General features: G+C 39.0%; 1 protein-coding gene across 4 annotated transcripts; it reads left to right on the plus strand.

Annotated features, from left to right (window-relative positions):
* Positions 1-111: 111 nt before the first annotated feature.
* LOC118432053 (zinc finger Ran-binding domain-containing protein 2-like) lies at positions 112-12,728 on the plus strand. Of its 4 annotated transcripts, none has more exons than XM_035843558.1 (10): positions 112-280; positions 479-597; positions 1,131-1,183; positions 2,275-2,383; positions 2,874-2,956; positions 3,780-3,856; positions 4,902-5,084; positions 6,344-6,513; positions 6,954-7,070; positions 12,024-12,728. In XM_035843558.1, exons 2-10 carry the CDS (start codon positions 500-502, stop codon positions 12,043-12,045), a joined length of 912 nt encoding a protein of 303 aa, XP_035699451.1. In that variant the 5' UTR covers positions 112-280; positions 479-499; the 3' UTR covers positions 12,046-12,728. The 4 variants fall into 4 exon arrangements, 3 of the variants coding, with proteins under 3 accessions (XP_035699451.1, XP_035699453.1, XP_035699450.1); XR_004833034.1 differs by having other exon boundaries at positions 146-329; positions 6,344-6,529; XM_035843557.1 differs by having other exon boundaries at positions 147-329.
* Positions 12,729-13,235: the final 507 nt, after the last annotated feature.

Below are 13,235 nucleotides of genomic sequence, written 5' to 3' on the forward strand. Positions count from 1 at the left end.
AGTCGTCTCTGATTGGATGATTAGAAGCGCCTATGAAGTCTAAATCTCGCGAGAGGATATTGAACAATTTAGGTGTCTACTGCAGATGTCTTGGTACCTGCAAATAATGCCATTACATTACACATATATGGATGCAATCTCGCGAAATACCATCAGTTACAGTCTCAAAAGTATAACAAGATTAGATTTTCAAAAAAATTGTCTTAAAAATTTGTGATAAAAAACGGAAAAACTCTAATATTATTTATATATTCACAGGTACCGAAGAGGCAACACAGTGGTAAGCCATTTCATAATTCTGTGAGGAACCTCAAACTTCCTGAAATCAGGTATGCGTTAGTAAACGTTACAACACTTAAACTTGAGTAATAGTCTGTGGCGCTTGATATATAATAGATGTGTCGTGGTTTTGTGCCTTTATATTGAATTTTGGCTTCTGTATGAAAGCGTTGCCCTGCAATCTTGTGCTCTGTTCCAGTCGCAGCGTCCCTGATCAGCCATGTCGTCAGGTGGTGTGCAAGGTGCGACAAAGGACGCGGGAGCAGGAGGGAAGGCCTTCAAGGCCAGTGATGGGGACTGGATCTGCTCCGATCCACAGTAAGTCCCAGCAGATACCACAGAAACACTTTCCCTGCCTACCTCATTTCGGTCGTCTCAGCACTCACTACCCATTGAACCCCCAAACTGCCTGAACACCTCAAACGACCTCAAACAACCTCAAACGATAAACATTGTACTCGACATGGGGCATTGACCTTGTATGTTATTTGTAGTTAGTCAGCTGGTTTCAAGATCGAAGCAATTTGAGGCTGAAAAATACTAAGTATACAATTATCCAAGTATTGTAAGTTGACAAATTAACAATGATAGAATTGTGCTATGCTGATAGTATGAGCCATTTATCGTTAATTACAACATCCACAGTTTTATCTCTTTACCTTACTGTCGTCTGTGACAAAAAAAGGTCTGGTGGTGACGTACCGAAATGCCCCAGTTCATCAGGAGGCCTAGGTGGTCGAGATGCTGGCAAAACGAAGCTTTCTAGTATCCACATAAATCCGTGTTCCTTGCACCGTAGTTGTACGTATTAGTTCTGTGAAAGTCATGAACATCTTATTCATCATCTGCAGGTGTGGGAACATGAACTTCGCTCGCAGAACATCCTGCAACAGATGTGGCAAAGGTCTGTACATCCATCTCCCTTTATTACTGTATTCCCGGCAGGACTGAGTCTGAACATTGTACTTAAATCCTGTACTTGTAATATTATTCAGGCATATGTTCGAACATGAAAACCTGGTGTTACCTGTACTTAAACAAACTAAATCATCGGTAGGTACCACTTTTGTGTCGGAAATTACAATTTAACTGTAATCCAACTTTGTATTTATTCATGTATGTACATTGCATGTATGTGTGAAAAGGCAACAACCTTACTTGCTGATAACATGTTGCATCTCAGTTACTAGAAGGGCGGGGCTATTTGGGGGTATATGAATGTAGATGTAGATGAACATTTTATTTTTTTTATTTTTTATTTTTATTGCATTTTACAGTACAATATACAATTCACATTAACAAAAACATAAGGACATTGACAAAAACATAAACCACGGATCCAACGGGAAAGTAAAAGACAATGTAGGTACAAATTGGTAGTATAGGAAATATACAGACTGAAGTATGTAGCAAAATAATGTAAAACAGGATGAATAGATGGATGTAAACAATAATAAACAAATAATTCGGACAAGAACGTTAGGAATTGTTACAAATAAAAGAATATAAGTGGAGCTATACAGTATGTATGGATGAAAGTTGAATACAAGATGTATTTGTACGTATACGTAAAATAATCAAACAATAGTAACCATACGTCAAAAAGAAACTTAAATAAATTAAACCAACATCAACAATGACGGTACACAAGAAGGCAAGATGATAGCAAGATGATGATGGTTTTTAGTTCAATTTGTGCATTATCGGACATTATTGTGCATTTTATTAAACATTCACCAGACTGAACCTACAAGCAAAGACATGTAGCCAAGGCCGTCTCCACTTGTTTTGTAGTCAGTCCATTGTGTGTAGTCACCTTTGTCAGTTTTGACTGGACACCAGTCTGTGCTACAATACCTACCTACCTACCTAGTCCCTTGACCTCCAGGTCGTTGGGGGGACAAGGTAGCCATGAAGATGGAGAGTTGCCTCCAGGTTGGTCTCTCCCTAGCCAGGGTTAACCTATGCTACAATGTATGTTCCCATTTCTCGCAGACAAAGATTCCAAGGCTAAAGTCATCCGGACTGGAGGTGTGGAGATTGGGAAGGCTGCAGCAGAGAAGAGTAAAGGCTTGTTTAGTGCTGATGACTGGCAGTGTAAAACGTAAGCCAACAATCATCTTATATCTGCCACAGCAAATCTCATCTCCATGAGACAAAAGTGTTTTGCACCCCCCCCCCCCAACACCATAATTCAAAGAGGTGTTAGATTTTCTGCAATTAGCAGAAAATTTATGTGCCACAAAAGTTGATTTCTGGGTGAAAGTCGTGGGATCATGTAAGAAATACTAATGAACTGAAGTGTTTATAACACCAAAATACAATTTCTTATTACCTGTGACAAAAATGGTATTATTTGAATTTCAATGAACATAAACATTTACACCAAATACAAGTTACTAAATACAAGTGTCAAAAATTAGGTGCACGGTTCCAATTTTCGGACACTGCTCACCTTTAACCTTTTTCTGTAGCACATAGATGTAGGTTACCAATTCCCTATTAGTTCCAGGGCTAGATAGCAGGGAGAGGGTTATATCTTGTATTTGGTTCATTTCACCAATGGATTGATGTTTCCTGTGATGTGCACGTAGGTGTGGGAATGTGAACTGGGCCAGGAGGAATGAATGTAACATGTGCAAGGCACCAAAATATGGGAAGATGGAAGAGCGGACAGGTGAGTTTAAAGTCAAACACTCGTCTCTCGAATAAAGTTGAACACTGGTACACACATTTTTTCGGCCTCAAAATCACCCGGTACCTCCTTATTTTGGACAGTACGTTTCATTTTATTTTGTAACATCAGGGCATTGTTAACCAGCGGTTCCCATAAGGAATGAGTGTTGGGATTTTTGTACCCATATTTATATTTTACTTCATACACAATATACTACAGGGCTCGAAATACTTTTTTCTGCATACCTGCACTGGTGCAGGTAACATTGAAAATTACCTGCATCAGACAAATTTTACCTGCACCACTCTGAATTTAGGAAGTATGGATCATACTAATATTGTTCAGGAACCATTCCTATTTTTTCTTTTATTCTTTATAGGTGGTAACAGTCAATGCAGCTAATAACAATCCACATACTCCTACATTATCTGGCATTTATGTTTAAAACCCAGTACATGGACCAGTGCAGGTTAGGTGCAGGCAGACACCAGAAATACCTGCACAGCTCCAATTTTACCTGCACTAACCTGCATATGCAGGTGGTATATTGAGCCCTGTACTAGTAGGTTGAAATATCAATATTGTTTTTTTGTCACATTTCGTCTTCTTCTCCTTATCTTGCCAAAGCTGCAAATTGATTCATCTTCTTCATTTTTGGGCCAAATGAGATGCAAAGTTTTCACAAACAATTACTAGTACATGTAGGTCCTGGCTCAGGTCTGGACCTTGACTATCATCATCCTCTGGACCAGGACTATAATAGTACTTGAATTTTCTGTACCCACCCCTAGTATATATTCATATCAAACTATATATGTTTTAGGATATGGAGGTGGTTATAATGAGCGTGAGGATGTGGAGTATGTGGAGAGAGAAGAGTCAGATGGAGAGTATGATGAGGTAAGTCCAACTTGTGTTGACTGTATCTTTGTTAGCCAGTATTAGTTCATAATTAATCATAATTCTTTCTTATTGAACTAGGTAAACTGTAATATCCAACACAAAAATTGGACTAATATTCGACTGAACAGCACCAGTCTTTGTCAAGGAATGAACAATCCACTGCTGTCGTGACGTCACGTTATATCCACCGTCTCTGTTCAAGGATGGTTGTAAAGCTCTGAGGTAGATGGCTTCTTTGATCCCTCTAGCAATCTCTATGTCCAAGATTTTAAGTTTGTCCACTGAGACCGAATGACCCGGTGATTCTATGTGAATATGTTGGGAAACTTCTGAGGTTGTTGAACTCGGGCGTCTGTGCTCAAGGAACCTGGTATTGAGTGATCTGTCAGACCTTGGGTGAGTCCAATTTTTGTGTTTGAAATTACAGTTTAACTAGTTCAATAATGACTTCTACCAACACAGATGAACTTTCAAGTTAAAATTCTTTTTGTTGTGATAGTATTACATAAAGGCAAGATTTAACAAAGTGAAAACCAGCTGTACACGTCATACTTTTTACAGTCATGGAAAGAGTATTCAGTCGCTGGAACCTGCCAATTTGCCGACATGGCCATACAGAATACACTGGTCATATCAGAAATATGTTACTGTATCCATGAGATCTCCCATGACTGAATAGCATTTCAAGCTTTTTAAATTGTCATCATCTGGTGTTGTCTCACTATAGGAACTATCTCAAACACTATTTACATTTTGATAACTGATACATAAAATGTATAAAAATATGAGTTAGCATCCCTGTCATCTTCATCTATTATTAGATCGGATATTTATACCAGTATCACTTCAATACAAGTTTATTCCAGTGATACTGAAGAAGAGTGAAGGATGTCACTCAAAATGGCTGGAAGTAACCTCCAATTCTTGTCCAGTTTTTAGAGATTGAATTGTCTTTGGATATTGTTTACCAGGATGTCTTATCATCACCACTGTCTTGTATGGTGTTTCTTCTTGGTTTATCTTTGCTTCTCTGTAATTGTAGTTTGGGAGAAAGAAGAAGAAATTCCGAGGTGCGACCAGCAAAGCTTCTACTCCTCCCAGGCAGGAGACTGGAGGGAAGGATGATGATGATGATGATGATGATGATGATGATGATGATAAGGATGATGAAGATGAGGAGGAGGAGGAGGGAGATGTCTCCAAATATGACTTGGACTCAGATGAGGTGGGGAATGCTGCATGAGGGCTAGTCAAAAAGTAATGCAAGTGATTTTATAGCAAGCTCATTTTTTCATCAAATGAGTTTGGCACAAAGGTAAAGGCACATAATGTTATGTCAGAAATATTTTTGTAGATTTTACATACATACATTTAAGAGAGACTTCAGTGAGTTGATTTAAGATGACCATTCCCCTAGAAGTCTTTCAGAAGTTCAGTTCCTCTGGATCTGGCTTAAGTTTTAAAGACTGTATAAAGCTGACATCACACCTGTACTGTAAATGTCTCTATAGGTTAGAAGCAAAGGTTGATCCCTGAACTCACAGTGGTTCCTCTTTTATGAGGATGAACTGAAGTGTTACATTAGAGGCAGTTCTATTTGTAGCCGAATACGCCACATCTCACTTCCACCCCAGCAGTGAAAAAAGAAAAACTGATTGGATTTGGAAAGTGAAAACAAGCATGTGACTCAAAGAGATATGCATTTGTATCCATGTGCAATTTCAGTTTCAGTAAACTCAGTAACTCATAATAGTAATCTGGACAAAAAATGGCATATTGCAGTCCCAAGGGGATGGGTGCCTGCCAAATTTCACCTCATTTGACATCAAAAGAGCTTGCTGTAAGGCCACTTGGGTTACTTTTTGACTCAACCTCGTGTATTTGGGGGTCACATTAACTGGGTGGATAGTGATCATTCTGCATTCTGCAACTCCAGGTGCAGAGATATAATACAAACTGTGCTGCTGCAGCACCAAAGTCAACCAACAGGAGGCCCAAAGTCGACCTGCACCGTCATCATGCCACCCTGCACATATCCACCTACCAAAAACCATTGCAAACCTTCCAGCGGTTCTTGAGATATACCCCACATAACCTCCAGAGGGAAGACAGCATGGCAACAATACCTCCATATTTTTTTAATATTCCCTTTATTCAAACAACTTCTGTGACAAATAACTACACATTTTACAGGCAATCACCCCACAAGTAGCATTTCCACCTATGATCACGTATCTGTAAGTTATCCATGTATCCAATACTTAGTGGTAAATTGTCACCCCAGGCCATCAGGTCTGTGAGTTGTTGAACCCGGCAATGCTGTAGTTGACCAGCAGTATTATCTGTGCTACTAGCTCAGCTGTGTTAGCCTGTGAGGGCTAAGGAAAAGATGGGTGATGCCCAGTAAATGTATGGTGTAAATGTATGTGCCATATGTGCACAGGAAAATCTTGTCATTTTCGATCAAATGATTCCTTGCTGTAGGAAGAGGATGATGCAGACCTGTCCAAGTATCAGTTGTCAAGTGATGAGGAAAACTCCCATCAAGGGAGCCACCATTCAAGTTCTGGCTCCAGCTCCCGGTCCAGCCGGTCCAGGTCCTCCAGTTCTGGCTCCAGGTCCGGGAGTTCCGCCTCAGCCCGATCACGGTCCAGGTAACATGGTAGAATGGTATGGTAACCGAAAAGGTCGTTATCACCTGTCCTTACTTCTCATTCTCTGTACTGCACAACTGTGTGAGTTACTGAAAGGGCTTGTAGGGAAAACGTCATGTATTTTTGTAGTGCAGAATTGTAATTCTGTAGATGGTTAAAACAATTTGGTATTGCTATTTATTATATATTGTAGGTAATTAACCTACTCCCTGCTAAGGTAGTCTTGGGGCACCAGATTCATATTGTCACTGCGACTTGGGAAAGGTTCATTTTGTATGCATTATACACAAGTACATGAACATGTAGATTAGAGTTAACATACTGTTCATGTATTATGTAAATTACATGTACTATCAGTAATTTTGTACAATCATGTTAGAGTTACGTTGTTACTTTTTGCAAGTTTGTGGGTTTGCATGTCTTTTTTGTGTAAATTTCAGGTCCAGGTCTAAACACGGTGAGAAGCGACGCCACTCGCAGTCTCGCTCTCGGTCAGGGAGCAGAAAACGTAATCGGCGCCGCAGTGGCTCAGGATCCCGCTCCAGCTCTGGGGAAAGGTTTGGGTCTAAATGTTAAGCAGAAGATAAACAAGTTGATTAGGAAGTACATGTACATTGTAATACAGTGGAAGCGGCTTATAAGGGAAGCCCATTTGCCAGCTGAATTTTCCCGACTAACCGGCGTTCCCGATTAAAAGATGTTGCTCGAAATGACCCGAGTGTGGATGGGGGAGGGGGGCATTGGTGAATGCATCGCACGCATTGACACAAAGAATACAAACACAATCATTTCTACCACAAATGATCATGTACTTAATACTTATCAAATATAAATCGCAAGGAAATTCATTTTTATCAGTACATTTTACTTGTATCTACAAAATAATCAGTGTCCTTATCAGTTTTGACTCCTGGACTCGTTCGGAGAAATTCAACAACTCGGAGCTCTGGCATAATCGTTACTTAACCTTATCGACCAAATCCATAATATGATAAACTCCACAATACGTCTTAGCCACTTTCAGCGACAAATTTATCCTTAATTGGTAATTGTAGCATAATTTGTTATGTGTGCGAAGTTCTGATGTTTTTAGAGTGGAAGAACCAATCGCGATGCATCAAAAGATGCGTTGATCTCGTCTATAGTATCGGCTTGAAGAAAACAAAGAAATTGACTGCTAGCATGTGAAGCTACCAAAAAAACGTGAGGTACATATGCAAATGTGTTCTAAGTTTAATTGCCAAATGCAAATGCAAAAGTGTTTGATTAATAAAGAACCGATCAATTAGGGTACAGTGCACGCGCTGACTGCGTTACGTAAAATTTGTCGACATGTGATAAACAGACGAAAAACATCGCTACGTTGTAGGACAAAAATGCTCGTGGTCTTCAGACAAACTTTATGTACTACGCGGAAATAGTCGTCACTAACTCCTAAATAGACTGTTAATCTTCATATCTACAAATTTTGAGGTTACGATGTCCACAGATTACACGGAAATTTTGCAACAGTTGACAGCGTAATTTTCAAAACATTTCCCTCACGAAAACAAAGATGGCGGACGTAGCGTCATTTGTAGTACTAGTATCCCATGATTCCCCGCGGTGACCGCCAGGCCGCTCACTAGCGACGTAGATTTCAATAGAAATCGCGACCTTTTCGGACTAAAAACAGAAAGTTTCCATACTTTTGGCGATCTGATGTCTTTATACAGAAAATTTTGGTTCATTCCTGCTGATTCTGGTGATTTGTTTGGCATATTTTGGGGTTAAGATGCGTAACGTTTTTTCCCGATTAGCCGATTTGGGCTTTGCAAATATGGGGTGCTGTATACAATGGCTTAAATGGGAAATGGTTTTCGATTTCAGAATTCTTTGCAACTAGCCGATTTTTGCGCCAAAGCGTATTGCAAATAGCTGGTTTCCACTGTAAATTGCTGAGATATTAAGCATATCTGCAGAGACAATGTGGGAGATACTCTTGTGTAATAGACTTGTCTTCCTCAGAGTACCGTTGCGGTGTTATGATGTAACTTTATCCATTGGCAAGTTAAAGCCATAACCCTGAATCATTCCTGCCTTATACTAATTGGACAATACAATACATTATTTGCTATCCAGCAGTTCAGACCTGTCTGTTGTTGACAGCATGACACTGAACAATGGAATGAGGTTTACATATACAATGGCAGAACTTACATGTAGTTGTCTGGAATGGCTCACTAACCTCAGAAGTCATCAATGACTGAAAGGCTCTCCCAAAAACCTACAGTTACTGTATCTACTACAGAGGTGGAGCATAGATGAGTAATGAATGAGTTGGTGAGAAGTCTGAACTATTGAGAGGAGAAGTCTGAACTATTGAGAGGAGAAGTCTGAACTATTGAGAGGAGAAGTCTGAACTATTGAGAGGAGAAGTCTGAACTATTGAGAGGAGAAGTCTGAACTATTAAGAGGAGAAGTCTGAACTATTGAGAGGAGAAGTCTGAACTATTGAGAGGAGAAGTCTGAACTATTGAGAGGAGAAGTCTGAACTATTAAGAGGAGAAGTCTGAACTATTGAGAGGAGAAGTCTGAACTATTGAGAGGAGAAGTCTGAACTATTGAGATGAGAAGTATGAACTATTGAGAGGAGAAGTCTGAACTATTGAGAGGAGAAGTCTGAACTATTGAGAGGAGAAGTCTGAACTATTGAGAGGAGAAGTCTGAACTATTGAGAGGAGAAGTCTGAACCATTGAGAGGAGAAGTCTGAACTATTGAGAGGAGAAGTCTGAACTATTGAGAGAAGTCTGAACTATTGAGAGGAGAAGTCTGAACTATTGAGAGGAGAAGTCTGAACTATTGAGATGAGAAGTCTGAACTATTGAGATGAGAAGTCTGAACTATTGAGAGGAGAAGTCTAAACTATTGAGAGGAGAAGTCTGAACTATTGAGAGGAGAAGTCTGAACTATTGAGAGGAGAAGTCTGAACTATTGAGAGGAGAAGTCTGAACTATTGAGAGGAGAAGTCTGAACTATTGAGAGGAGAAGTCTGAACTATTGAGAGGAGAAGTCTGAACTATTGAGAGGAGAAGTCTGAACTATTGAGAGGAGAAGTCTGAATTGAGAAATATTTTGGTGCCATTGACTTGCCTGAGGATGTTATATTCCCTGCAAACAGTATTTTGATTGTGTAAACTGACAGGAAAGAAGCTAGGCAGACATCTAAGTCTTTATAATCTGATGGAGATTTTTTCAATTGTCAAATTTGTCAAAATCATTGTGCATTTGGCTTGCTTACTTCCTGTTGAAAGTGTGAACATTTGATAGGGTTCAAAATACCGAGTTGTTTAGTTATCATATCTTTTTAGTAGTTGCCCAGAGCAGTAGTAGTAGTATTAAAGCAAATATTGAGCTATTATACTTTTTAATTAAAGATCATTCAATTTTCCTCTGTAATTTTATTAAATTGATCCACATTTACTGCTTGCTAGCCGGCTGCTGTAACCTTTCTGCTGAATCAGTATTTTGATTGATTTTGCTTCTGGTTGATGATTTGTAGAATAGGGCAACTTGTATTTCAAAATTACGGCACCTTTTTATGTACACAACTGGGGGACAATTTTTTTATGAACCAAGGGATTCTTCCTTCAGGCATTTTTGCTATGGGTGTGAATTTTTTTACCGTGAGCTTTCAAGAAGGTCTGATGTTGAAGGGAAACTTTGCTTTTGGCAACCTTGCTATGAAAAGTACCCCTTGACCCCTTGGACAAAGTTTTCTTGTTTGTACAACCTTATTTTTCCGCTATACCGACAGTATATTTTGACTGTCAATCTGCTAGCAGTGCCAATTGAAGTTCAGATACTGGTCTGTGTGTTTCCTTTCTGTAGACAAGTAACTTAAGTGTGCCAAAATCCTTCTTGATTGAAAGTAGATCCATGGTATTATGCCATGATCTTGCTCCTCTTTGATGTGACCTGTGTGGTCCATGGTGTTAAGATGATGTGTCAGGTCCTGCTGTACTCCCTTGATACTCCATCACATTAGTCTGTGTAACACAGTCCAGGGCAGTAGCTGGCAGATGTTGGACAGGCTGCTAGAAGTGTGATTTAAGCAGGCTACATCACATAGCATGTCTACTGTTTGGTTTTACAGTTTGCTGGTGCTGTTGTTAACACCTGATAAACAAATCTGCCAGTATTGGGGACACTGAGCTACTTATAGCTGTACCAAATCTGTGTTGGTATATATGTATGTTTCCTCTGGGTACAGAATGTGGTGGTAGCTATGAAGGTGAGCCATTCCATATGATGTTGCTGACATCTAGTTTTGTGCTGTTTTCAGTTCTTTGTCATCTAGTAATCTCCTCTTGATAATGGTCTTAAGTCTGTCTCTGGAATAGAGGGTTTGTGAATGTGACATACATTTCATCCTCCTCAATAACAATGAAAGTCATATGTTTGTGTTCTTCACATAACAGCTTAAATTGTCGCCCACTAGTGGGGCATCATATCTGTATCATAGTGTATGGACCCAGTGTAGTCCACTATGGGACATGGGGACATATTACTGGCCTTGATTTCATGTATCCATCATGACTGGCTTACCCATCGTTGCCAGCAACACCATGATGTCTTTCTTTCTTCTGACAAGAATTGAGACAAGGGGGTATAACGTTACTGTACATGTACGTATAGACTCAGTCAATTTATCGTCATCACAAAGCAGCAAGGAGAAGTAACGGTTACTGTAGTAATTGTAAAGATTAAGAATACATTCTTGCCAGAACAATTACATCACAAGTCATTATAAGTCTGCTTTGCACTTCTAACATAGCCTGGAGTCCAGCCTTGTTTGCTTTGGTCTGCTCCTGAAGGTTGCTACCCTGTTGATAGGGTAACAACCATCTGGCCAGGAGCAGATCAAAGTGAAGATGGCTGGACTCCAGGCTACTTCTAATGAGGCAAGTTCAGTGAATGTAAGCATAAATGTTATTTTACACTTAGGAATAAAGCAGATACATATAGACTTTCAAAATGTTTCTATAGCAGAAAAATAGACTTCTACATGACTATGTATATTCAACATCACTCGCAAGATTTTGTGCTGATGTATAATGTGTATCATATATACAATGTATGTGTAGTACACTTTTGTTCACTTTGGGTATTTGACAGTTTTAATAGTTGAAAAGTCAATTTATTTAGACATTTCATTTTTTACCTTTCCTTTAAATGTGAGTGTGCAGCATCCTGGTTTTGGCATGACAAGTGGCATTGTTGTATTTTCCATTATGCAAAAAAAAAAAAATATCAGGTTTTCATTATAAAAGATGAAAGTGTTGTACTATCCATTATTTGTGTTAGGAAGTACCGTTTTTATTTCAAGATCAACTGAACCTTCCCTCTATTCCTTTGTTAAACCTTTATTTCTGAGAAACACCGAAGTTACCATTCATATTTCCTAAACTTTGATTAGGTGTACTTAATAAGGATAACAACATTTTTAAATTGTCCCTTTTCTTTCCAGACGTTCCTCATCTAGCTCCTAGCTCCCATTCAAGCTGCCCAGTCCTCCTTGTTAACAGCTCCGAGTGGACAGCTACATGTAGAGGTTTCTGTGTTGTTGTTGTTTAAGGTGGGGAAGCCTGACAGGTAGGACATTGGTATGTATTACATGTATGTAACTAGTGACATGGTCAGGACTGAGGGTACAGGGGTACTCTTGCACCAACATTTGGCCTTGAACTGAAGGCTTCGTGTCCCAAGAACAGGTTTAGTCTTATCTTTCAGAGGAAAGAAAAGTAGAAAGCAAAAAACACAGTATCAAAGATTTATTATACTTCTGTTATTACGTTATCAATTGTATAGTTTTATGTATCATTGAAACACATATCTAGTGCCCTTTACAATACAATGATAGCATATTTGTTATCCAAATTCAATCTACCTTACCTGACCAAGAGTGTAGAGTGTGTCACAAAATAAAGAACCTGGCGTGGAATTTCCCTGCCAATTAAATGTCCAATTTAGTTGGCTGGCAAGCTTACACAAACCACTTACAAAATTAATCATTGTGCTCATTACACAAAATTGTGATCATAACAAATATAGGACCATTCTAAAGGAAATATGAAAGCTTTTTAACCATGTAATATGCAATGCTTAGGCCACACCAATTTAATTTGTTGCTTCTTTTTTCAGAAAAATATTGGGGTGGTTGGTCGGAAAAAAATTGCAAAAAGTCTGGGGTGAACTTATATAACAAAAAAAAATAAGGTTAGTAGTCAAGTTTTCAGCTTTTCATGGCATGATTTATCCAATGAATCTCTTCCTTTGATTTGATACCACTGTTCTGATCATGTGACTCCAAAGAAGCTCTCTGATTGGTTTATCAGCAGTATGTGCCCCTGGAATGTTTTTTTTTACAGGTCTGCAATAGCAAACCCGGTATTATTTTTCTTGGGACAAATTTTTTGTTCTGAATCGTAAAAAAATGGGTCGGGAAACCCAAGAAGCAACAAATTAAATTGGTGTGGCCTTATCATTAAAAATGAAAAATCTGGGGACATTTCTGCACTTTTTGTGTGACCTGCTCTGGTGTTCAACCCCATCAATGTATGATAATAGCAAGCTGTATTATAAAGGGCATTAGATAAGCTTTCTAATGATAAATGATACAGCACTCTAGATAAGATTGATCAAATTTATGTTTCCAATTTTTTTTGTGTTGAGTATATAG

This window comes from Branchiostoma floridae, chromosome 15 (assembly GCF_000003815.2).
Source record: "Branchiostoma floridae strain S238N-H82 chromosome 15, Bfl_VNyyK, whole genome shotgun sequence".
In the NCBI taxonomy this organism is placed as follows: domain Eukaryota; kingdom Metazoa; phylum Chordata; class Leptocardii; order Amphioxiformes; family Branchiostomatidae; genus Branchiostoma; species Branchiostoma floridae.

What these genes read in the sequence shown, in the direction of transcription:
- LOC118432053 (XM_035843558.1), top strand. Translation starts at nt 500, where the DNA reads ATGTCGTCAGGTGGTGTGCAAGGTGCGACAAAGGACGCGGGAGCAGGA. An exon ending in CTGCAACAGATGTGGCAAAG is followed by an intron (nt 1,184 to 2,274) that starts GTCTGTACATCC and finishes CATTTCTCGCAG; the next exon opens with ACAAAGATTCCAAGGCTAAA. An exon ending in CGCTCCAGCTCTGGGGAAAG is followed by an intron (nt 7,071 to 12,023) that starts GTTTGGGTCTAA and finishes TTTTCTTTCCAG; the next exon opens with ACGTTCCTCATCTAGCTCCT.